The sequence below is a fragment of the Tripterygium wilfordii genome, chromosome 17 (assembly GCF_013401445.1).
Source record: "Tripterygium wilfordii isolate XIE 37 chromosome 17, ASM1340144v1, whole genome shotgun sequence".
NCBI classification, from domain to species: domain Eukaryota; kingdom Viridiplantae; phylum Streptophyta; class Magnoliopsida; order Celastrales; family Celastraceae; genus Tripterygium; species Tripterygium wilfordii.
Window position 1 is genome coordinate 9623222 of NC_052248.1, and position 26191 is coordinate 9649412.

Sequence of the window (26191 nt, forward strand, 5' to 3'; positions counted from 1 at the left end):
AAGCCAAAACCCCATTGAGTAACCAGGATAATAAACGAAAGAGTAAACGAATTTCTGAAATTGACACATTTTTTAATGGAAAAGATAAAGCACGAAGCAGGTGCAAAAGAGATTACCAAGAGGCTAAGCTTAAGGCCTCCACAAGTTGTTATAACTTACAGTTACAGATAGTGGAGAACCAAAGCTTAACGCAACTAAACCAATAATCAATAAAAACATCATGTAAGAGTTAAAAGATCTCATTCATTTCACTCCATATCATCCTCGTGATGGACATTCGAACTAGCTGAATGACTTTCATCGTTACACTTTCCATAAAGAAGGAAATATAGTCCGTAATCATATGATAAAATCAAATAACCACATTATTTTCCTAGATAATAAAGAAAACCATAAGCTTAAGCCTTGACTCATCCAGATAGAAACCAACATCAAGGCAAATAAGCATAGCATGGGAAGGTAATCGGAGTATCAGACAAATGGTATCTGTTGTAGATTCGGCATTAAAAGAACCAGGTCAACATCCTCTCATCTGTCTTAGGTTCAGCATAGAAAGAACCAGTTTCATCCTCCTCTCATCTTAATAAATTCTAAACTCACAGTAACAGCACAAATACCAAGAGACTTACCAAAGCATTATCACAGACTCAGCAAACTATGAACAAGATATGCATGACATAATGATCACATGAGCTTCCTTCTCTACACTCGCAGCTATTCTATCCTTAAAGATCAAAGGAAGAACAAAGATGATTCAAAGAGTTTTAAAGTGGATACATAAACCAACTTTAATTGAACATTCACATGAATCAACTTATAAGTATACTTAAAGATGTTCCTAAGCTACAATGCTAGAGGCACATAAACGAACATCCAATCAATAACATATCTAACGCTGAAGGCCAGTTTGGATTGTGCTTCCGCCAAGACTTAAGAGGCATCACCATACTCCACACATCCAACTATTTCTTAACATAATGCAAAGCATCGAAAAATACATGAAAACAAGTTCACACTCATGATTGTTATAGAGATTTGTTGAATTTCTTTCAGTATGATGCTAATATATGCATTTGATAATGAGGCCATTACATGTATTCTGTCTATCATGATACAACTTGAAGACGATAAAAAACAGAGAGATTATGCAGGGGAAACTCTCATCTATCTTCCTCTGAAAGTTCGTGTAGTCAAATTTACTTGAAGGTAAAATTATGGAAGGCTTAATTTCTCTGATTGTCGCTCTTTCTTTTCTTTTCTTTTCTTTTCTTTTTTTATTTTTTTTTTAGCATTGATTTTCTTAATTTGGATATTCACCAGATGCATGGGCTATAAACTAGACTAACTAGTATACTAAAAACAGCTGGTTGAACAAATAGGAAACCACAGTGTTTTCAAGATACCAAAGACGATTAAATTTACCTCACTTGTAAATCTGTGGTAAACTTCATCATCCTCCCATGTTCTGGTTTCATCCTGCACGTCATTAAGATTTTGTGACTTGAGAAAAGGCTCAGCAAACACTAATAGTTCTCACAATATAATGCCTTAAGCTCACTAACAAATATCAACAAATGGTGGTAAGTTTTAGAATGATTTTGATGACAGAAAAGCAAGAAAACCAGAAGTATACCGGAGAAATGAATCTTCCTCAAGATGCATATCACTTGTAAGAAATGAATCTTGCAGGGTTTCTATCTATATCATGCCAAGGATCCATTCAAAAACCCAGTGAATGAACCGCCATTACCATCACTGTAAAATTTACCACACACACTTTGTTCTGTTGTTTACTTTTTACCACTCTCAAGAAAATTACCACACTGAAATTGACATTGATTGAAAGTAAATAAGCAACACTATTGTATCCTCTTCTTTGGCAGTGGGAAATATAGTCAAACTCTACTATTTCAAAATTTCTCAATGTGAAAATGTCGATACAAAACAAAAGTCTTCTATTGCATACATGACATGTTAGCACAGTTTCCGCCACTATGACATGTCATTGCACATTTCTTTTCCGTTCATACTTCATAAGATGCTAACAAAAGGTGCACCCAAACACATGAGCACTATACAAGAGAACACCCAAAAGATGAAGCAAAAGAGAGCCAACACATAAATCACAGCATCTTAAAACTCCTAACGAGGATGATTACTGCCAAACTATAAGGACAGGTGGTCAAAAGAGCCACTTCTTTCTCGTTCTTTTTTTCTATATATGGAAATGCACCAATTGTTTACACAAGAGAAATTAGTCTGAATCCACAATAAGAGTTTTCCTTCAACATTCCTTCCTACGTAAAGCAATACAGCAATCCTCTCGACATCCTATAGAGTCTACATCCCCTTTTTATCACTTCCACCCATGTCTTTTGTCTCCCTCTTCTCCATTCAGTTCTAGTTGAATTTTTTTCTCTGACTTGTCAAATTCGTGCACTAATATATCTACATTGTACATGCTCAAACTATATTAGATGATTTTCATGCATCTTCGATCAACACTACCCCTACCTTAGATCGAACAATTCCATTTGTCATCCAACCCTTGTGTTAATGCACATCCAACTCAATATTCTCGTTTTTGGTACAATCATTCTTTGCGCTTAATTATACATGGTAGAGTGTAAAAGCCCACATTGATAAGTTTTGAGTAAAATTCATAGGCTTATAAGTGGTTCTTGTTCTAATATTTTTGTGAACCTTAATCCTTGATCTGTTTGCTTTGTGGGTTGCACCCCCTTGGTGCAGTTAATAAAAATTTTTCTTTCAAAAAAAAAAAAAAAAAAAAGGTGGTTCCCTCCCCCCTCTCTAATAGGTCCTTTTAGAGAGAGTGTTTGGGTCACTTATGAGCCAATTATACCATGGTATGGAAGCCATGAAATTGGGCTTTTGTTGTTGCCCTTAGTGTGGGTCTTTGTTGTTGCCCCTAGTGTTTTGGGCCTTGTTTGTTGTGCACGTATTGGGTCTTCCATTGCAAATGTTTTAACAATACAACATTGGGACTTGTGCATCAATGCAAGGCATTTAGCTAACCTATATAAACGTCCAACTTTGAGGATATCCCTTGACCATAAAAAACCACCCCATATGCACTCATTAACCAAGCTTTAATCCACTTGCTTCAAGATCCCTACTTCGTTTTGAATTATAGACCCGATATAATAAAAAGTTTCAGTCTTCAGTAGTTTTTCTCATACATGGTAATTGATTCCTCATCTCCTCTCCTGCCATTACAAATTTTAAATACCATATATCACGCTTTGATCCCACTTATTCCAAAATCATCAGATTTCAAGGTCTGTCTCTGCGTTCCAACTTCAAACTCATCGCTATGCCAAAAAACAATTCAATGCCCAATCCTAAAAGCAATACTATTCTTATGGGACTTTCGTCTATAGATCCTCCACTTTTTCTTCACTAGCTACTGCCCATTCGTAAATATGCTTAATTACATTAATGTGCCGAGCTAGAACTCCTCTCTTCCCTAAAACCTACCACATGACTTGCTAGGACCCTATCAGGCTATCACAAAACTTCTCCAACCCGATAAAAGCTATATGAAAGTCTCCTTATTTCTCTCGGTATTTTTTCCATGAGTCTTCTCGATAAGGACATAGTTTCCATTGTGTACCGTCCTGACATAAAGCAAATTTGATGCTCGCAACATATATACTTCACAAAATAGTTAAACACAGAGAGAACAGCATCATGAAGCCATTCTTCTCTAAATATTAAGAATATAAAGAAATTCCCACAGAAATAATATATTAAATTGTGCCCATAAACCTCTTCATTTTGTTCAACATACTGTCGGATCCAATCTGCTTGAGACGGTTGGAAAGAATCAAGACTATCATCATACCGGTGCCCCTTGATTCTAACAGAAATGCCTTGCACTTCACCTGTGCTCTTGCTAGATGGTTCCGAGGAAGGAGTCCAATCTTCCCGAGCAGTAGATATCACATTAACAGAACCACCTAGCCAATTGCATCACACGGTGATAACACCAGTGTTCAAAAATACAACATACTTAATCTTATGATCACGTTTCTTAATCAAAACAGCAAAACGCTATAGATATGTGAAAGCAAATTGGAAAGTACCTCCATTATGCACAGAAGTCCCGCTTGAAAACTTCAGAGGAAGCTCATTGCTCGGTAAATTTAAGCATAACCAATCAAGAGCATCCTCGAATGTAGCCTTATCCTAATCAACAATTTTACAATAAAACTTGTTACACGACAAAAATTCCAAACAAACTGTATTGCATGCCATAACTGAATTTAAGCAACAAATTGGAACTTCCCCACTCATTTTTTTCTTCATTTTGTTTATTTTTCCTCATAGAAAGAATGTAGAGAGAGAGAGGGAGAGATTAAATTTACTTTAAGAGTAGAAAGGGCTAGCTCAATTTGATCGTTGGAAAAGCCTTCGCAAGAGAGCTTCTCGTAAACGGCCTTGAGCTTCTTGGCCTTTTGTGACTTCGAGAGAGTACTTTCTTCAACAACTGGAGTCGCTGATTGCTGGGCGGGACGGCCGGAGTTGAGTAAGAGTCGACGCAGCCGGTTCTCGTTCTCGGTCGATATCTGGAGCCGTGGACCGGACGCCGAGGAGGAGGAGGATTGTGATTTGGCTTTGGAAGTTGAGGACGCTTTGGCGTTGTTCTTGTTTTGTGTCTTCTTTTTCGGAGCCATTTCCTTTCAAGTCTCTCCTGTAATAGAGAAACTGATCAGCGGCACCAGGCACAACACGAATCTTCCAAAACGAAGGGAACTGATGAAATTGGCATCAATATAGGATTTTTTTCTGATGTATCATCCGTACGGATTTTATTTCTCAGTGTAGCATCCAATTGTAAATATTACCCAATCTACCCATCCGAACCTACATGAAACCCAAAAAACATGATAATACCTCACATCTCTTTCGTGTGTCAGCCCGTGCGAGCCTTATTTTTTTCACATGCATTAAAAAATGATAAAGTTTGAGAAAATGAGACAAACATTCAGTCATTAAACATTCACTAATTTCTATTAGACAGGACCTCCTAATGTGACCTATAGTGTGACAAAGACCACAACAATGGCGTCTGTAAGCACAATCCCTAGCATCCATCTCATTGTGAAAGCGAGTGGACTGAGGCCGACCTTTCTTACTCCTCCGCAAACTAGGATCTAGAACAATAAGTGGACCATAGTAAGTGGGCTAGGTTGACTGGTCTGGTACTGGAAAAAGCATCGAAGCCCAAGTATTGAGATAACTTTGCATGGAATAAAACCCGTCCACGAATTGAGATCGATTAATTCTCTGGGCAGAACATACAACAATAACATGTGAACAAGGGTAATGACAATTAATCACTCGTTGCATGTACATGTGGCATTGGCCAAGTCAACAACATTTGAAAGTCGAGGTCTGGTTGGATGGCTTAATCTTGATGATGCATGTTTCACTTCAAATACGTCTGGTTGATGATGAAACATTTCCACCTCATATGCATTTGATTGTTGTCTCAAACCTTGCAATTTTAAATCTATCTCTGGTATGAATTCAACTCCAGAAAAAGCTCGAGCCTCACCCTCTTGTGACGGAATGTATAATATGCATTACACCTGTAAAAGGTTAGTTGCACCAACGTTGTGATTGGTAAAGCACGAGCAGCTTTCAAGACAACGTTAAAAGCTTCAACCATATTTATAGTCATATGTTGTTATACCCCGTCCCAAAAATAAAAATAAATAAAATATAGAATAATAAAAATAAAATGGATGAATGGGACTTATTTATGAAAAGAATAAAAGTTGTGGGGTGAAATTAAAATGTCATAAGGGCTTAAAGAATATTTGAATTAAAGTTAAGGTCAAATAAGTAATAGAACAAAAAAGTAATGAAAAAAAATAAAAAAAAAATTTAATGGGTGAAGGTCGCCGAACATATTAAAAACAAAAGGGACTTGACCTTTTTGTGCACCTCTATCCACCACCTCCGGCAGCCACTTCTGGCGATATTCCGGCGAGTTTTCTGGCCGGTCAAGGGTTCTCCAAAATTGAAACTACACTTCACTTGCCTAAAGAAAATAAAAGGATTAAGGTAATTTTTGAACCTAGGGTTTGTGAGTTTAATGGGTTTTGGGGATTTAGATTCAATGAGAGTTTTCTTTGTTCAATAACTCAAAATTAGGTTCTAATCTTCTTATATTACTATATTCAAGTGTGGTTTTCGAATCGATTCAAGAGGAGGCTTGGAATTCTTGAGTTGGTGAAAACTAACAAGTTTCAAGGTAAGGTTTCTTTACTCAAATTGTTCTAATTAAGATTGGGTTGGGAGGAAAATACTATTGTGATAGAATTTTAATTGTTTAACCTTTGAATTAAAAATAGAATGTGGATTTCTAAGAAATGGGTTGGAGTTTAGAGTATGGAATGTAAGACTTGAGTGATTGGTGAACATTGAAATATTGATGGAGTTTATTTCATTGAATAGGTTAGTGAATTTGCACGGAGTATACATTGCTTTTGTGGTAAGGGCTTACAATTCGATTTGAGGTAGGGATTTCCCCATCTTTGTTGGATTCTTCAAATTCCGTAAAAGTACCTTGAATTTCCTCTTTGTGGATATCATATTATTCTTTGGTTTAGTAAGTTCATTTGGGCTACTCTTTGTTTGTTCTAAAGAGGGTCGAACCCCTATTTTATTCCTATTATTTGTTATCTCTATAATTGTTTATTCATTGTATCTTAAACCTTGGAAATGTCAAGCTTGATTGACATGTTTGAAATGCTCTTCATGAAACGTTGACGTATGTGAACATTGCATTCCTTTTGTGCATTATTAGTGGCATGGTGGATCACCGGGTATGGACTCTGGTGTTTCACGTTTGGTATTGGTGGATTGGGGGTTACTATGATATTTGGGCCAAGAGGGTGCTCCGTGTGATCGAGACTCTTGAAGAATATTCTGCAGCAATTGAGTAACAGCTCCATCATCGATGGTGTCAATCTCGACCCATAATTTTTCAAACTGAGCTTGTTGGGTTTGCAAGAATATCCTGTGGACTACATTCTTCGACTCTTTGTTCTTGAACGCAACGTTGAAATTACTAGCCAGATGTTTGATGCTGAAACGATGATAAGCCAGTGGCTCTCGCCAACCAAGATGGGGATCTTTCATGGCATTGATGATGTCGATATGTCTATCAGAAATGACACATAAACCTGGGCGATCTGTGACCCTATCTCGTAAGCATGCCATAAATTACCAACTCCATGAAGAGTTTGACTCCCCCTCTGTTATAGCAAATGCCAATGGAAAAAGTTGTCCATTCCCATCAAAACCAACAGCAATCAACAATTCCCCTAGTATTTCCAGTACAAGTGAGTACCATCTACACATATCACCAGTTGGCAATGCCTAAAACCTTCAATTGAAGGACCAAATGCCCAAAATACTCGTTTGAACATTTGAACATTTAGGCGGTTAGTTTGTTCACAATTGCAGACAACAACTGTCCCCATATTTGATCTTTGGAGTGCATCCATGAACTTTGGTAGAACCCTGTACGACTCATCCCAATCACCAAACAACTGAGCAATGACCATCTGTTTTACAAGCCACGCTTTCTTATAAGAAATTGTGAAGTTGAACCGTGTCTTAATAACAGCATAATAGCATCGATGGTAATAGACATATCCTTTTTCACAGTCTCTTTGATATAATCTGCAACGAAACCAAAATCAAGTTGAGCGTGGTCCCGATTTATAATAGGATTCGAACAAGTATGAATAGGTTGTAGTCTCACAATCCTAAAGAAATCATGCCCATTGGGCATCGATGCTGATGATGTCTAAAACAGGCTCACCCAATCAGATGAATCAGTCAAGTCAGACTGAGTAAGAACAACCGATTTCTTCTTTGTTGGTACGTGATCATTTCCTTCATTCCTACATAAGAAGCGGGCCTCGAGGGTGTATTCGGGGGGACCTTTCCGATGCTCAAGTCAGTATAGTACTAAACTTGGGAGGATGGCTTGGTGCTTCGAGCGTTGCCTCTTGCTCAATAAGTATTTTAGAGTGAGAGTTAAAGAGCTTACCTGAGGGTAGAGGTTCCCCTTTTATATGAGTTTCAAGTGTTTTGAGTTGTAGTAAGAGTTAGATTCTCTCTTACTGGTTTCCTGGAGGGCTTTTTGGAGGGTAAATTACTAATGCGCCCTCTTCCAAAGAGGAGTATGACTCTATTGAGAATTGGCATCCCATGAGGACTCTTCACCGGCTGAACTTCGTATATACCTGTTCTATAGTGCGGTTATCGAAGTACCCCCTTATGTTATACACCGAGGTGTGGTCTTCGGTTTTGTGCACCGAAGTGTCTTCTTTCTCTTTGTACCGAGGGGATACTTTGGTTTGGTTATGAACCGAAGTATACCCTTCGATTCTTCTACCACCTCGGGCTTGCTGGCACTTGTTTTGCCACATGGCCTTCTCCAATTATGAGGGATATTTTGGGAATATCAGTTGCCACCTTAATGACGTGAACTGGGTATGAGTGTAATAATGTTATGCGTCAGTTCATCTTTGTGGTTAAGATCGAAGGATGCGAAGTGTCACAACTTTTGGACCTTTAGATCAGATCTTTCACCTTATGCAAATAGGAGATCTGTTGTTCTCTTCGACTTTCACTCGTCTCTTTTACTATTGAGAGTGTTCCGCCCGACCGACCGACTGAAGCCTTCCTTCTTTCAACCAAACATACTTCTTTCCAGTTCCCCTCAATTTCCATCAGGTCATTACTTACTTCCTTATTCTTTTAAAGTTATGCCCTCGAGTTCCTCCACTTCATCTTCCTCTCCTGGGAATACATCTTCTTCCTCCACTTCGAGTGAGTGGACTACATCTGACTCCGAAGTGAACATAATCGACTCTCCCAATACCGGCCTTAGTAAGGCTTCAATACTTCGGTCAGTATATCCCGAGATTGCTGATCCAAGTGAGGTTCCCCCTAACCTATGAGAGGGGGGAGATGAGGATGATACCGAACATACCTGTCTGTCTGGTTCAGGCCTAGATGACCATGGTGTGGCCAATATAAAGAGAGAGTACGATATTCCTTGGCCATGCCGATACATACCTTTAGACGAACACCCCCTTCATCCAAAGGAAGGGGAATTTGCCATCTCCCTACACTCCTTAAAATATGGAGCCAGGATTCCCAACCCTCCTGCACTGACTAGTTTTTTTCACATCTTTGGTATTTGTCCAATCCTTCTAACCACGAACTCTTGGCTCTACCTTAATACCGTTATCAACCTTTATGCCAAATACAAAGTACCCTTCAATTCTCTCATCATCCAACACGTTCTTAGACTAAGTCGTCATGGTAGGGAGATCGGGTTGTACTACTTTCAGTTTCAGCCTCCAATTGAAGCCTCTCACTATCAAGCTTTCATTAAGGATTGGAAGAAGGGTTACTTCTTCGTGAAGGCACCCTTTCAGCCTGGGAAGCACCTTTCTTTCCAAACTAACTTCGGAATTCCTCATATTTTTCACTTCAATAATCCCTTTGAAATTAGACTTGAGGCTGATAGAGACTTGTTGGATTGATTGAAGTCCTACCTTACTCCCAATCCTTTGGTCCACTTATCTTTTAGTAGAGTTGATTCAATGTACGCCTACTCTTCAGTTATTCTTCAAAGAGGTGTGCTTTGGTTGGTCCATTTAGACTTAGATAAATTCCCTCCTTTCTATTGCTTCTTTACTAATAAGTTCGATCATCCTTTTTGTAGATATGGCTAGTATGGAGGATTATGTAAACATGTTCAGTGCCGGTGCTTCCAAGGGTAAGAAGCATGGCATTGGCAAGGGAAATAGAAGGAAGTCTAACCCGAAGCGCCTCTAGAAAAAGCAATACTAGGGAGACTTTGGTCATGAATGCTGCTCTTAACGCTCCCACCACTTTCAATACTTCGGTCAGAGTCACCCAGTTGAGCACAAATCGATCCCATACTCCAGAGTACTCGAACATGTCGATTCTAGTGACACAGCCCGCTCAAAGGATGAACATCGAAGACCTTACCGTTCATACTCCAAATTGGGAGGTTTTGGTAAGTGATTCAGCCAACAATCCAATGATTGCCGATAGGATGGTCACGAAGACCCTCACTCCTGCGGACTTTAGCCATTACGAGGCTCTGTCTCTATCAGATAAAGTGTCTGAATTAAATGTCGCAGTAATGAAGGTATGTTCTAGTTCACTTCGCTTCAGTTGTTATGTTACTTCAATACGATTTTAAGGACTTGGAAAATTTTATTGCAAATAACTCTGATATGAAGTAGTGAAGTCTATCTTCTTACCTGTGTAAGTCGTTTATGTTCTTGCCACATTGCCTGGTGGTATTACAACCTTGGCCCATAATGAGACTGCGACCCTTGAGCGAGCCAAAGCAGCTGTTGTAGCCAAGGCCAAGGCCGAATCTGAACTAGAGAGGTTTCAGGCTGAGCTTGTCGAGAAGACTGAAGCTCTTGCTTCAACAAATTCTAGAGAGCTGAAGTATCGTAAGAAAAAATCTAGGTTGGAGGGTGAGGTCGCCAAGCTTTCTCAAGTTGCTGAAGTAGAGCGGGTTAAAGCTCTTACTGAAGGTAAGGCCATTGGGGTTGATACCTTCAAGGCTTCAAAGGAGTTCAAGCTGACCTTACGGCAAGAAGGCTACTTCGGTGGCCGAGGTGCCTTCAAGATGTCTAGGAAGGCTTTGATTGATGCTGGGCAAGATCCAAGTGTTCTTGACAAGCTTTGCCCGGTTCTAGTTGGGAAGGACAGATTGGTGGAAGCAAAGGAAGAAATATACGCTAAACTTGCCAAAGCTGAGGATGAAATAAGGCGCCAGGCTGAAGATGAGGAGAACTCTGAAGCGGATTTCGAGGATGAGGATGAACCTCCTTCAACTGTTGACCTTACCTCGGTCATATCAAATGAAGATCCTCCTCACATTGTTCATGTAGATCAAGCTCTAGGCAATTCCCCCGTTCGTCTATTTGACCTGGGTGAAGTCCCTTCAGTCATTCCTGATGCAGCTTCTCTAACAGACTTTCCTGAAGCCCCTTCGACTGAAGCAATTGTGCCAGAGCAGCTGGAGACTGAGCTGAACCCTCCAGCTGAACATACTTAGTTTTTGTTGCTTTTTATTCCTTGAACTATGTATGAACAAATTTTATTCTAGAATGATATTTCCATATTTTGTTATCTTTAATTCTTAATTAATTTGTGACCGAAGTGGGGACTTCTACCCCAAGTTCGGTTTTTTTGCTCTTTAGACTTAGAAACTTCTGCAAATTTTTGAGGTTGAAGGGTACTTCAATGCCGAAGTGTCCTTTGGGCCGAAGTACCCTTCTTGGCTGAAGTACTCTTCTTGGCTGAAATGGCCTTTCTTCATTCTCTAAACAATTTTGCAACTTCTTTGGCTAAAGTGTCCATTTTGGCCGAAGTACCCTTCTTGCCCGAGGTAGCCTTCTTTGTAGACTTAGAGATTTTTCAAAGTGTTTGGGCCGAAGTGGCCTAATTGGACCAAAGCGGTCTTAGTGATCTAAGTGGGCCAAAATGACCTATTTTTAAGACATAGAAATTTTTCTGAGTTTTTGGGCCGAAGTGGTCTGATTGCACTAAAGGGTCTAAATGGGCCGAAGCGGCCTAATTTTGAGACTTACAAATTTTCCTAAGTTTTTGGATCAAAGTGGCCTGATTGGATCGAAGGGTCTAAGTGGGCTGAAGCGGCCTAATTTTGAGACTTAGAAATTTTTCTAAGTTTTTGGGTCAAAGTGGCTTGATTGGACCAAAGGGTCTAAATGGGCCAAAGCGGCCTATTTTTGTGCTAAAGTGGCTTCATTTTGGAGGATTCTTGAGATAATTTCTGAACTGCTTTTATTGAACTAATGAAAAAGTAAACAATCACTGTAATAAACATTGTTAACTTTAGATGAAATATCTATGTAAGTTGTCAGCATTCCAAGGACGCATCTCCTTCCTAGGGTTCTCTGGGTCTTCAATACGATAAGTCCCCTCCTTGAATGCTTCAATCACTTTGAAGGGTTCATTACATGTCTCCCCAAGCTTTTCGGGGTGCTTTCCAGCTGCTTCTTTTTTCCTTAGGATGAGGTCCCCTGGGTTAAACTTCCTTTCTTTGACCTTATGGTTGTAATACCGGGCCATTTTCTGTTTGTAAGCAGCAGTTCAAATTCGTGCTTCCTCCCTAGTTTCTTCTATCAGGTCTAGATTGTTCAGCAATGCTTCATTGTTCTCCTGGATATTAAAATTGATGACTCTTGTAGTTGGGATTCCAATCTCTACGGGTATCACAGCTTCAGAACCGAATGTCAGGGAGAAGAGTGTCTCTCCAGTAGAAGTTCGTGTTGTAGTTCGGTAAGACCATAACACACTTGGTAGTTCTTCTACCCGTCTTCCTTTGGCATTATCTAGCCTAGTCTTCAATTCTTGAAGTATCACCCGATTTGTCACTTCGGCCTGCCCGTTTGCTTGTGGGTGGCTGACCGACGTGATTCTGAGATCAATCCTCAACTCTACACACAGCTTCTTCATCTTTTCTCCGATGAATTGTCTTCCATTATCAACAATTAGGGCTCTTGGTATCCCGTATCTACAGACAATGATCCTCCATATGAAGTCTATCACCTTGTTCTCTGAAATAGTTGCAAGTGGCTCCACTTCTACCCACTTAGTGAAGTAGTCCACAGCTACTATCAAAAATATCCTTTGACTTGATACGGGCGAAAAAGGACCAAGAAGGTCAAGCCCCCACTGAGCAAATGGATAGAGGTCTGAATGGGCACCATCTGACTAGGAGGAAGGTGGGGTACGTTGGAATGCCTCTTGCACTTATCACATTTTTAAACCAATTTCTTGGCATCTGGCATCATCGTAGGCTAGTAGTATCCACAACGTAATACCTAGTAGCTCAATGTTCGTCCTCCTATGTGACTCCCACAAATTCCTTCATGTACTTCCCGTAGTGCATAATCAGCCTCCCTTGGTGCCAAACATCGCAAATAGGGGAGTGTGAAGGATCTTCTGTATAATTCTCCATCAATCAAAGTATATCTTGCTACCCTTTTTTGTAGACTTCTTGCTTCATTTCGATCTTCAGGAATTTTTCCATCTTGCAAGAAGTCTCTGATTGGATCTTTCCAACATGGTTCAGTATCTACTTGGGCTACTTCTAGTTCAACCGAAATACTTGGTTGAGGAAGTACTCCTATTCTGACTTAAGTAGGTTTGTTGGCCAAACAAGCTGAGGCTAATCTGGCAAGCACATCTGTCTCCGCATTTTCTTCCCTAGGTATTTGGTTGATCTCTACCCTGGGAATCTTAACCAATTGTTTCCTTACGGCAGCCAAATATTTGACCATTTTTGGGCCTCTCGCCTCATAGTCCCCCTTTATCTATTCAGTCATTAGCTGAGAGTCTGTTGATCAATAAATTTTTGACTTCAAGTTCAGCAGCCAATCTCAATCCAGCTAGTATTGCTTCATACTCTACTTCATTATTAGAGGCTTTGAAGCGAAATTGCAAGGCATGCTCGATACATATGCCCCCGGGCCAAAGAGGAGTACTCCTGCTCCACTCCCTTATTAGTTGGAAGAACCATCCACGAAAAGGTTCCACCTCGAGTAATCCTCTACGGTCGGCATTATTTGGTTCGGTCGGAGGCATTCTACTACAAAATCTGCTAAGGCTTGAGCCTTAATCACCTGCCTTGGTTTATATCGGATGTCGAACTCACTCAACTCTATTGACCACTTTATCGACCTCCCTGATGTATCTGGCTTCTGGAGTATGTTCTTCAGTGGTTGATCAGTGAGTACTACTATCGTATGTGCTTGAAAGTACGGTCTTAGTTTTCTAGCAATAACCCACCTGTTGAGTTCGAGTTAAACATTCACATCGGCTCAGTAATTTTTCAAAGTAGTTTTGATGTTCTCGAACCGTCCCAGTTTGCTTCATCTTAGTTAAATCACTGAAAAAATCGTTGTAATGAGTTAGCCCAAATCTCGTATGCAATTCTATCTTTAATGCTTCCCAAGTAACCGACACCTGCTCCTCCTTCATCAACTGATACCATAATTGTGCATCCCCCCCCCCAAGTATAGGTGGCTAATGCCCCACGTTCTTCATACACAGTTTGTTGGAGTTCGAAAAATTGCTCTGCTCGACATATCCAGCTTGTTGGGTCATCCTTCCCGCTAAAATGTGAAAACTCCAGCTTTGCCACCTTGTGGATTGAAGACACTTGACTCCCTCCTGAATTGGTCGTGCGCCCCATACGTTGATTCTGGCAACTCTCTCCTTGATCTCGACTCAGATTTCCCATGACTTGGTCGAACCTATTATTCATAGCTACAATCATGGCATGAATTTCATCCACACAGCTCTCCAATTGACTGATACGTTGATTATCCATGACCTATTCCAATACGAAGTTGATAGTTTCCTTGCTCATTGCACGTGTGATGGGTTTATGCAAGGAATTGGGATCCCGTTTGGCAAAGGAATTCTTGTGTTTACCAATTGTGATAATGTAAAATAAAAAGAAGATGGTTTAGTTCAAGGAAAACCAGACCTCCAAAGACTTAGAGTCCTGTTATAATTCTTGATAACTTCATTCCCATCCACAAGAAATTAAATACAAACATAGAGAAGAGGTTGAGTTGCCAACAATCGTGATCACCACCACTCCTTCAAACTAGGAAAACAATATAGAATGCAATAACAGTCTAAACTATTTACAACGTGTGCAACAAGCACCCATGATAACTGGAAATATAATAACTTGCACACCACCAACCCAACACATATGGTAACACCACCCACTCCTAGTATTGCATGATCACAATACTCCTTCATGGGACCCCATGTGCATCTCTAATAGGGGAAGTTTATTTTCCTTCCCACAGACGACGCCAAACTGATGATGTCTAAAACAGGTTCACCCAATCAGACGAATCAGTTAAGTTACACTGAGTAATAACAACTGATTTCTCCTTTGTTGGTGCATGATCCCTTCCTTCCTTCCTGCACAAGAAGCGAACGTAAGCTTTGGTAGGGCCCCGAGGGTGTACTCGGGGGGACCTCTCCAACGCTCAAGTCAATACAGTACTAAACTTGGGAGAATGGCTCAGTGCTTCGAGCATTGCCTATTGCTCAGTAAGTATTTTAGAGTGAGAGTTAGAGAGCTTACTTAAGGGCAGAGGTTCCCCTTTTATATGAGTTTGAAGTGTTTGAGTTGTAGTAGGAGTCAGACTCTCTCTCATTGGTTTCTTGGAGGGCTTTTTGAAGGGTAAATTACTTATGTGCCCTCTTCTAAAGAGGAGTAGGACTCTGTTGGGAATTGGCATCCCATGAGGACTCTTCATCGGTTGAACTTCGTATATACCCGTTTTGTAGTGCAGTTACCGAAGTACCCCCTTCTGTTATACACCGAGGTGTAGTCTTCGATTTTGTGCACTGAAGTGCCTTCTTCCTCTTTGTACGGAGGTGTATACTTCGGTTATGAAACGAAGTATACCCTTCAGTTCTTCTACCACCTCGGCCTTGCTGGCACTTGTTCTACCACGTGGCCTTCTCTAATTACGAGGGGTATTTTGGGAATATTAGATACAGTCAGTTTCCAGTTGCAGCCACATTCTTTTATGCACTTCAATATAAGACAACTAGGATCAGAGTGTGTTACTTTGTATTGCGTATGTGCTTCAATATGGTACATCTTCACAGCATAAATCAGTTCTGCCTTCGTTGGAAATTGTGCTTCGACATACAAGTTTTCATTTGTATTTTGGAGTTGAACTTGTTGCACCCACTGGCTATCCACAGTTTGGTTGGCCCAGTAACATCTATAAATTCTGGAGCTAGAGGCTCCATATAGTGAGCAGACATCCCAACACCCATATTGCCATGAACTTAAGAGTATGCAAAAGGCCCTGCGTCCATACTACTCTGAAACTGTGAGAATGCTGAAGGCCCACACCCATATATCCTCTTGTGATATCAAATTTGGAATTACATTTAAGTTCACCGTGTTAGCCCTAGGATCCATATTCCCTTGAAAGCACAAGTAATAATCTAATGAGATACATAAACAATATTTATATATATAAACAATACATACATATATATATATATATATATATATATATATATATATATTACCTTTGCAGCTGTGTGTCGTCGATAGCAGCAAGTGGAGACTGGAGAGAGGTGTGAGGGAAACATCCAGCAGGTGGGAGGGTTATTTAAGGGCAGTAGAACACATCAATTATTGATGAGAGGGGTGTTTACTCCATGAAGTGATGTGTGAACGCATGTGTAAGGTGACCCATGTGAGCATTATCATCTTTGTCTCCCTTTCTCAAATTTTATCATTTCTTAATGCATGTGAAAAAAAATAAGGCTAACACATGCTGACACATGAAAGAGATGTGAGGTATTATCATGTCTTTTGTGGTGCCATATAGGCTCTGAATGGTAGATTGGGTAATATTTGCAATCGGATGCTACATTGGGAAATAAAAACCCATACGGATGGTACATGAGAAAAAAAAATCTCAATATAGTATCGAGGATTCATGCCATTTATTTTTTATTTTTAATAACAACTTTCCAACATAGAGTTCGGGTGCTTTTGGAGTTTGGTGCATCATATTTAGGATCAGTTTGATAGATAATTTTAACAGTAGCATATAATGTGGTAGTATATATGGTGATAATAAATTGTAGCATATATGGTTCCTAAAATATTGGTAAGTGTTTGGTTGTACTTTTGCTTGTAGCATATTCGTGTTAAAATTATTGTGACAAATTATATACAGGGGTATTATACATGTAAATTGTAACAAATTTAAATAAATAACAAAATAAATTGTTAATAAATATCTAATACTAATAAAATTATTAAATTAAATAAACAAGATAAATAATAAAATTATATATTTTAATAAATAATTATCATATTTAATAAATTAACACCATCTGAACCATTACCAGATATCATAAATAATTATTTAATATTAATAAATTAATAAAAACTCTGTTGCAATTTCTCATTTACACAAGGACAAAATTGAAAAATTAATTAAACTATTGGACATAAATGGAAATTTGTGGTTAAAATGTTAGAAATTATCCAAAAGAACACCATTTTGAAAGTGCAATATTATTGTCTCAAACCTGCTTAAGCATATATGTTACTTAACAGTATGAGTTCGTTTGGTACACAATTTTGACAGTAACATATATTGTGTAGCATATATATTATAGACAATAAATGAGGGTAATAAATGATAGCATATATAGTTCCTGAAATGCTGGTAGGTGTTTGGTACTACTGGTGGCATATATGGTGTTAAACTTATTGAGTAAATTACGTGTAGAGGTAATACATTAAACAGAATAATTAATCAATTTAAAATAATTTTTGAAAATTGATTAATTAAATAATTACTTAAATTAGCTAATTTATTTAAAGGAAAAATAAAGAATAATTAAATTCTTTAATTAAGGATAAGGGATGGTTGTCGTCGAAGCTTGAATCGAAGGAACTGGAGTTCATACTCTAACTCCACCACAACGAACACCATCGAATCTTCAATGGGTGAAATCCTCCATCGATTTTTTCTTGTATTTATTTAAAGGATTCAACAATTGCGAGTACTTGCTGTCGATGTGGTCTTGTATGAAGAGACTAAATAGCCTGTGGGACTAACCATCATCTGAATCTTGTGCTCCGTCGATGTCGGAGTCTACCAAGTTGGGAAGAAGAAGAAAACAAGGTTTGAGAGAGAGAGGTGAAAGAGAGGGATAGAGAGAGATGGAGAAAAGTGGAAAATAGAGGTTGCAATGTGTAGCCTAACATAAATGGTATTATAGTTAGTTTCATAAAATATGTTGGACAAAAGTAGAAAATGGTTGCACAAATGCAAAAAATTGTCCATTTGTGAGCAATTTCAAAACCATCATAAAATTGTATCAAAAATGTCTCGAACTACCCACCCAGATATTACAGTTTGGTGCTTGCAAACAATATATGCTACTAGAGTAATTTATCAATATATATATATATATAACTGAGGATCCACAAGACTTCTCCTTAATTCATGTTGCCACGTGGACGTCTTTACAAAAAAGCCTACATAGACAAAAGAAAATTTTAAAATATATTAGAAAACTTTAAGACCCACAACCACACACATAAATATATTACAAAACTTTAATACCCACAACCACATTCATACACTTTAAGACCCACAACCACACTCATACAGTTAATAGTATTCAAATAATTTTAAAATTATATTACATTGTATGGGAATTTAATGTTTCATAGGAGTGGTTTGATGTTGTTTTGGTTTCTCAAAGGTCATGTATTGCTAATTATGAGAGTCTTTTCATATTACTCAATTAATGAAATTCATTTGTAGTATTTAGTTTGAAAACATTTTGTGTGTTTTTGGCATTAATTACCATCATTTTGTGGGAATTTTTGTGTGTTTTTATCATTTAGTGTGTTTTTGATGTATTTTATGTGTTTTTGTAGTATTTAGTTGATGTATTGTGCATGTTTAAAGTTTTGTCAGGTTTAGTAGTCTGTTTGGATTGTAACATACACAACATGAGAGGTTTTTCTCATGCTATATTGTTCTAATGTGTAAGTAAATTCAGCTCATTTGGTATTGGAACATGTAAGTGGTGACAGCAAAGCACGGTAGAATTCAATGAGTTGTTGAAGGTCAAAGTGATTATAGGCATAAATCTACCAGTCATACATAACATTTCAAAAATATAAATTCAAAAATCTTATTCTAAAAATATTAAGAATTTTATTCCAAAAATATCATTTCAAAAATACTACTTATGCTACATTGTACTTCTCGATATTAAATGTTACTTTGTAAAGATTGTTGTACTAACCATACAATATTATCTCATAAACATGTCTTTGGTGACCTATAACACTTTGTAGATACTAGCGACGCAAATAAAAATTGATAAACTCTTAGCATACTTATTCCTTATGCTACACCCTATTAGAAAAAATTTTTCTTAGCAAATTAAAAAACAAGTATTGTACATATTTTATCTTCATCTCACAATCATCTCTATTTTCTACAATTAAAGCTCTACTGCTCTTCATGTTAACAAAGTATTGACAAATTTTCACACATCTCTATTTTCCAATCAAAATATGTGTCGCGCGAAGCGCGGGCATGCAACTAGTTGTCATGTAAAATGGTGAGTCAAACGGGCTGTGTGTGTATATAAATATATATCTTTTTTCTTTTTTTGAAAAGGCAACTGCTCCAAAACTTCATCAAATATAGAATCTATCTATTTATACATAAATAAAATACGGAAAGTGATAGGTATATCTGAGTTTTGGTTGAGCCACGTCAGATTTAATGATTACCTCAAATCATGCCACTTGTCATGAAATAATTCATTTATAAAAAAAAGTATTTGCGATCAAATAATCCATTTATGGGTAGACGTATCTCTCTCACACGGCTCTTCATCTCTCGTAAGTTCGTGTATTCTCTCTCGCGCCTCTTCATTTCCATGGCCCTTCTACATCTCCATAAGTTCATGTATCTACATCGAATTTATGATTTTAGAGTTACTTTTTTAGAAATTTCTTTGTGCAAGATTCAAGTATTTGTCAGGTTCAGATCTATTCATGGTGTCAGCTATTGAGTCTCCCCTTAGTATGAATTAGTTTTCCTGAATCCCTTTGTTCCTGATTCATGTATATGATGTTCTCTTGCCGGATTCATATTCATGAATCATGTTGGTAATTTTGTTTCCATAGATATTATATCATATGTGGTTGGCAATCCAAGACATTGTTTGTCACTATCGATTATTGATTTCCTAGTCAGGGATTGTTTTATGTCTAAGCTCTTTGTTTGGCACCTTCAACATCTATTCTCCATTTCACAACTTTGAATCCAGTTTATGTCATCATTTTCCTCACGACAATATATATCTTCCATAGTAGATAGGCGCCTCGCCTCACGCATCGTCGGTTTGAATCGCCACAAACGACACCACCAGGTAATAAAATCTCCATTCTCCAGTTCTTTCATGGAGATTTTTTATGAAGATTTTTGGCTTTACATGGAGATTTTTGATGCATTCGCTTCCTTTACGGGTTAAAGAGATTCTTTGGGCTCTATGTCCTTGCAACCTCTTCACTGAGTCCATCATATCGATATTTTTCAAGGTTTTTGTGATGGTTAGCCACTCCAATCTATGGAGAGAAAATAAAGCTCAATCAATGTATGACTACCATGTTATATTTTTTGGATGAATCACCAATGGCAAGCAAATATTGTTTTGAAAGCCTTGACAAAACGTTAAGAGATATACTATGTAACAATCATAAGGATCTTGCAAAACTAGTTTGATTATTTGGAGTCACTTGTCAATTTCTTGCACCCATTTTCCAAGAATATGTAAATGTAAGCAATAAGATCTTGAATATCATAATTTTCACATATTATATACATTAGACATCAAAAGCATACCTTGTTCCATTGGCTTTCAATTGTTTCTCCCTCTTGCATCTCAAAGATTTCAATGATGGAAGCCAATAATATAGAAAATTGATAGATAGTTCTCTGTGTATTTATTTGTAGTTGTGGTGAGAGAGATGACCAGTTTCTATACGTATATAATGAGAGAGCATACTCAACATCATGTACTCCTATTTATCGTAATAGTAGGAAACACTTCTCTAATTGATATTTATTCAGATATTTCATTTATTTATTTAAAACCTTATCACTTAACTTATAGTGGTTGAACTCTTAAGAGATAAGAGTTGATTATTAAAACCAACCCAAAAACTACCCACTTATTACGTGGGGCATATTTCAGATATATACACCGATCAACGGTGTTTCATATCTTCTTTCATGACATTTAACCATTTCTCATAATCGATGCTCTCAATGGCTTGTGAAAATGAAACTTGGTCATCATTTATCCCAATGTCAATTTCAAACTCTCTTAGATAAACCACACAATCATTCAAAATTGTAGATCTTCTTTCTCTTTGTGATCTTCTTAATTCAATTCATTGTCACTTAGTTTATAGTGGTTGAACTCTTACGAGATAAGAATTGGTTATTAAAACCAACTTGAAAACTACCCACTTATCATGTGGGGCATATCTCACAGTAAAATCTAACGCATCACAGAAACAAGAGGAGGCGTAATATAATATTACCTTATAATATTATATGATCATCACCGTCATGTAATTGCATATATGTTTATCACCTATATTATATGACCATCACCGTGATAACCATAATAGCTATACTATGAAACTATGATTTTGTAACAATTGGAGAAGCGAAACAAAGGGGTACACAGGTGAATAAAAACAGTTAAGATAGACTGGACTTCTAGAAAAAGATAAAAGATAAAAGCCAAAAAATCTTATTTAATTCTGTCTATTAAAAGATGTTTTTTTATACATTTTTATAAAATACTTTATGTTTTCACTTTATAGAAAGTAATTGTCAACTTTAAAGCAATGTTTTAAATATTGCTATCGAAATCGTATAGTTCAATCGACTGTAACGCAGTATAATAGCAGCATAAATATATATATATATATATATATATATATATATATTGTTGTGGGTAGGAGTAATAAAAATCATATTACTCTAGTGGTTAAGCCTTACAATTTTCAACTTGAGTATCAAATTTCAATTCTCTCTAATAGTACTGTTAACATATTTTTCAACCCATACAACAAACATCACATAAAATATTATAAATAAAATCTTAGGTTATCGTAAAAGTCATTGTTAAAAAATCACTTAAGGACTCCTTTTGGAGAATTCAAGTACTAATTAAATTATTATTTTTATCCATCTATAACTAAAAATTTAATTTTAATTAAAATTATAAAAATATTTGCAAAGTTGGTTTAACACCGATAAAATTGATCGATTCAACTAGTTTTGATCGGCACGATTGATGTTGATATTTTAGGTTGAATCGTACCAATGAGGAGTTTGGTATCCAATTTAATAAGTTGAATCGGAAGGTACCTGCCGGTATTTAAAATATTATTTTAAAATTGACAACTTTAAGCAAAAGAAGTGTCGATCAATATGTGTATATGTGCTTCCCAGGCGAAAGCCCTTTGGTTTTAGAACACTTAATTAAACAAAATAAAATTAACCTTTAAGCATTTGTCTGCCTACTTATGTTTACTACATTCGTCATGTGGCTACAAATTTTGTTTGAAATAAAGATTTTTTTTGAACTTTGTGTTCTAATGTATAACAAAAATGATAAATATCCCTAAACATTCATAATCTAGCTGGCAGGTACATGTGAGCATTCCAACATGACATCAATTAAAAGAAAAATAATATTCTGTCAATTCTATAAACCTAGACAATATTACTCTCTCCAAATCTCAAATCTGATCCACCTACGCCGACTCCATACACCATTTCCATCACCATCACCAGCATCTAACTCATTCTCTCTCCAAGAATGATCTCCTCTCTCAAATCGATGACCGCTTCTGATTGAACTAGTCTTTCTCTTTCTCTTTCTCTTTCTCAAAGGAATTAAAGACTAATCCCCTTGATATGCACTTCTACATCTTCTTTAGAGAAGTTTAATCAGATCTAGATCAAATACGTCCTGCCTTGACTATTCATTCAATCAAATCTAGGTCCAAGTTGGTAGAAGTTGATTGGGAAGTTCTAAAGAGCATCCAAGGCCAGTCGAAGTTGGTAGAAGTTGATTCGTTCGATCAAATCTATGTCAAATACCTGCACTTGTCATTGTTACAATAAAACATGGTTTTATAGTTTTATGTGGATTTTTATTACATTGTTTCAGTGTTCCAAATTTTTATTACACTGTTTTTCAAAAATAATGTAATTAAGAATGACCAGATAAAACATATTAACCATGAGTCTTGTTGGAAAGAGTTTTACATGCTGAATCCGCATATGTAATTTTTTTTCGAAATCTAACATGTATTTTGAGATTTCGTTTAACAAAAGAAAATGTAAAAACACTGTGATGTCAACATTATGTCAGAGAATAGTTAAACCAATTGTTTTGGTACAAAAAAATAACTCTATTATCTTTACATATTATCAAGCTGAGTGACTTTGCCATATCAGTTATGGATCATTATGGAAGTATATTTTAGGGATACCCAACATTACCGAATGTATAATATGAATAACGAATTATGTTATCATGGTTAATAATTATTTTAATGGATAAAAAATATCAAAATCAACAAAATTGCAACTTGCAAGGTTGAATATTATTTTAATATTTTTTGGGACAATTATCAATAAAAACACAATTGGAAAGACATGTGCTAATAAGGAAAGCCTAATTTTTTTTGTTAAGTAGGATACAACTCATTAAATTATCTATATGCCCTTTTTTATTTAATAAAATTACAAGGTGTTAATCATCGACGCCTTTTTTCTATGTTTTCTCCAACATTTTCTCAAAGCATGACATCATTAATTTTATTTCGAAAAGTCTAAATATCCCAACACTATTTTGTCCCAGCACCATCCCAGTCTAGGTGGCATTGTGACTCAACATGCCTACATGGCATGAATTAAAATAAAATATTATCTCTTATTTCTATTTTGGCGAAGGCACAAATACCCTTCCTAGAAACTTCTTTTCTGTCGGTGTCAAGCACTCTCCCCCATCTCCTACTCCGGTGATTTTGCCATCTGAACTACCGTCATCTCCTCCAGAAGACACAACACCAGTTTTCTTATTTGAACACACAAAACCGAGTGCCAAACCCATTTTTTTATTAAATCTGATTGCCAAACCCACCTTCAATCTTATCCTTAGCCTTCCTTTCTCAACTTCACAACGTAATTTATAGCAGAAAATTCACGACGGTGACTATATTGGAGGAGCGACGAAATCGAAAGTCTAATCCTGGTGCGATGGCTTGGTTAGGTGTCGACTTGGTACATAATGTTCACTATCTATTTTGTTTTGTTCTTGTATTATGATTGATTAATTTGATTTAGTGGAGAGGGGGGTTGTGCATTCAGACTTGAGACATAATATCAACTTATTTGACCCTTGCGAAACACTGGATCATGACTTGAGATAGAATAGTAATGAAGAGTAGCCCAATTGACCCTTGAAATATCTCTCATATTCAAAAAAAACAATGCAATTATATTCTATGTTATGTAAAAACAATGTAATTAAGAACAATATGTGATAATAGAAAACAATGTAATTACGGTCTGGTAATAGAAAACAATGTAATAAATATGTATAACTCAAAAACAACGTAATTATAATAATTACATTATTTTAAAAAATAATGTAATTAAAAATGACTAGATAAAACATATCGACAATGGATCTTGTTAAGAAGAGTTTTACATGTTGATTCCGAATATATAAGTTTTTTTTGAAATCTAACATGTATTTTGAGAGATATAACGTTTTGAATTTTCGTTCAAGAAAAGAAAAAGGGAAAGACAATGATGTCAGCATCTGTAGGAAAAAAACAAAAGATACACTTTCCATGTCACATAATGATGTATCAATGCCACATAGACTGGGATGCTTTTAGGATAATATTTGCTGAGATATGTAGTGCTCCTGATTTTATTTGCTTAAAGGAAACTTTAAAATGATTTATCTCTCCAAATACATGATTGATTTTGAAAAAAAAGATATTTTAAATGAGCGTGGATCACCCATCCATATATTTTGAGATAAAAACAATTCCGCATATAAATTTAAAATATTTGCACTGCTATCATTTAATTTATTTTCACTATGATGAATTTATCTACACATCATATAAATTTGATTTTTTACGCTGCATATAAATTTGATTTATCTGCAGTGCAGATAAATTTTAATATATATTAATCATAACAAAATCACAAAAGATAATATAGATAAATTCACTAAAAATAAATTCAGTGCATATAAATTTCAGTATATATTAACCATAACAAAATCACATCATATAATGTAGATAAATTAATATGATAAATTTCAATATATACTAAATCATTGTGATTGTTCAAATACTACACAAGGCGAAGGATGGTAGAGGACTCATAAATTTATAATATTGTAGCCTCTTTGTCTCGACGCAATAAATTTGTGCCCATAATGTGTACATGAAACTGATGATATTTTTTTAAAATAAAATAAATAAATAGAGAAGAAAAATCAAATTAAAATCAAATCAATGAGATGCCAAAAACAGAGGAAATAAAAACACTAATAATACATACACACATCATATTCATTGCCATAGCTTCTTCTATGGCTATATGAAAATAGAGAAGACGGCATGTCCTGGAACCAGAAAAAGGTAGGAAAAATTGATGTGAAAAAATATGACATATATTCATTAAATAAAATTTTTGAAAAAAGAAAGTAAATTCGCTTTGCAAGGTTATTGTCAATTGTTGCCTGTGCTTGATATTGATATTTCTTTATTTTAGCTTTTTATAAACAATTAAAACATCAATGAGAGTACTTTGGTCAATAAAAAAAATTAAAATTATTTATGACATGTTGTAAAAAAAAGAAAATGACATATACTCCAACAATTTGATAGTCCAAGAGCATGACAGATTTATTTCATTGATTTAATCCACTCTTTTATCTCATAATTCATTGTTCAAAATTTATTGTTTTAATATAGATTCCATTGTTTTTTAATGTACAGTATAAAATTCATTGTTTTAGTTTGGAATTTATTATTTTTGAAATTCCATTGGAAAAAATAATGGAATTAAGATTCATCCGATAAAATTCATCGACAATGAATCTTGTTAAAAATAGTTTAATTTTTAAAAAAATCTAATTTGTATTTTGAGAGCTAAAACGTTTTAAAATTTCGTTGTAGAGATTTGGGTTTTATTGGACTAATATTATATGGATTACCCAACACTACTTGCAGAAAAATTAGGTGGAAGTATTGGAATAAAAATTAAAAATCTGAAACCTGATTTGAGTGATTTATTGCCTAATTAACCCTTTTTTTTTTTCAGGAAATAAGAAATTTTCTTTTTTTAGCAGGAAATAAGAATATCATTAGTCGCTTATAGGAACTGCACAAATCACACAT

General features: G+C 36.2%; 1 protein-coding gene across 1 annotated transcript in view; it reads right to left on the minus strand.

Moving 5' to 3' along the window:
• LOC119982175 (DExH-box ATP-dependent RNA helicase DExH7, chloroplastic) overlaps positions 1 to 4732 on the minus strand; it is a 61485-nt gene extending 56753 nt beyond the window's left edge. The window contains exons 1-4 of the mRNA XM_038825409.1: positions 4389 to 4732; positions 4107 to 4209; positions 3790 to 3980; positions 1423 to 1476 (exon numbers count right to left, since the gene is read on the minus strand). Coding sequence (XP_038681337.1) covers positions 1423 to 1476; positions 3790 to 3980; positions 4107 to 4209; positions 4389 to 4697 — 657 coding nt within the window. The 5' untranslated portion in view covers positions 4698 to 4732. The remainder of the gene's footprint in view (positions 1 to 1422; positions 1477 to 3789; positions 3981 to 4106; positions 4210 to 4388) is intronic.
• Positions 4733 to 26191: the final 21459 nt, after the last annotated feature.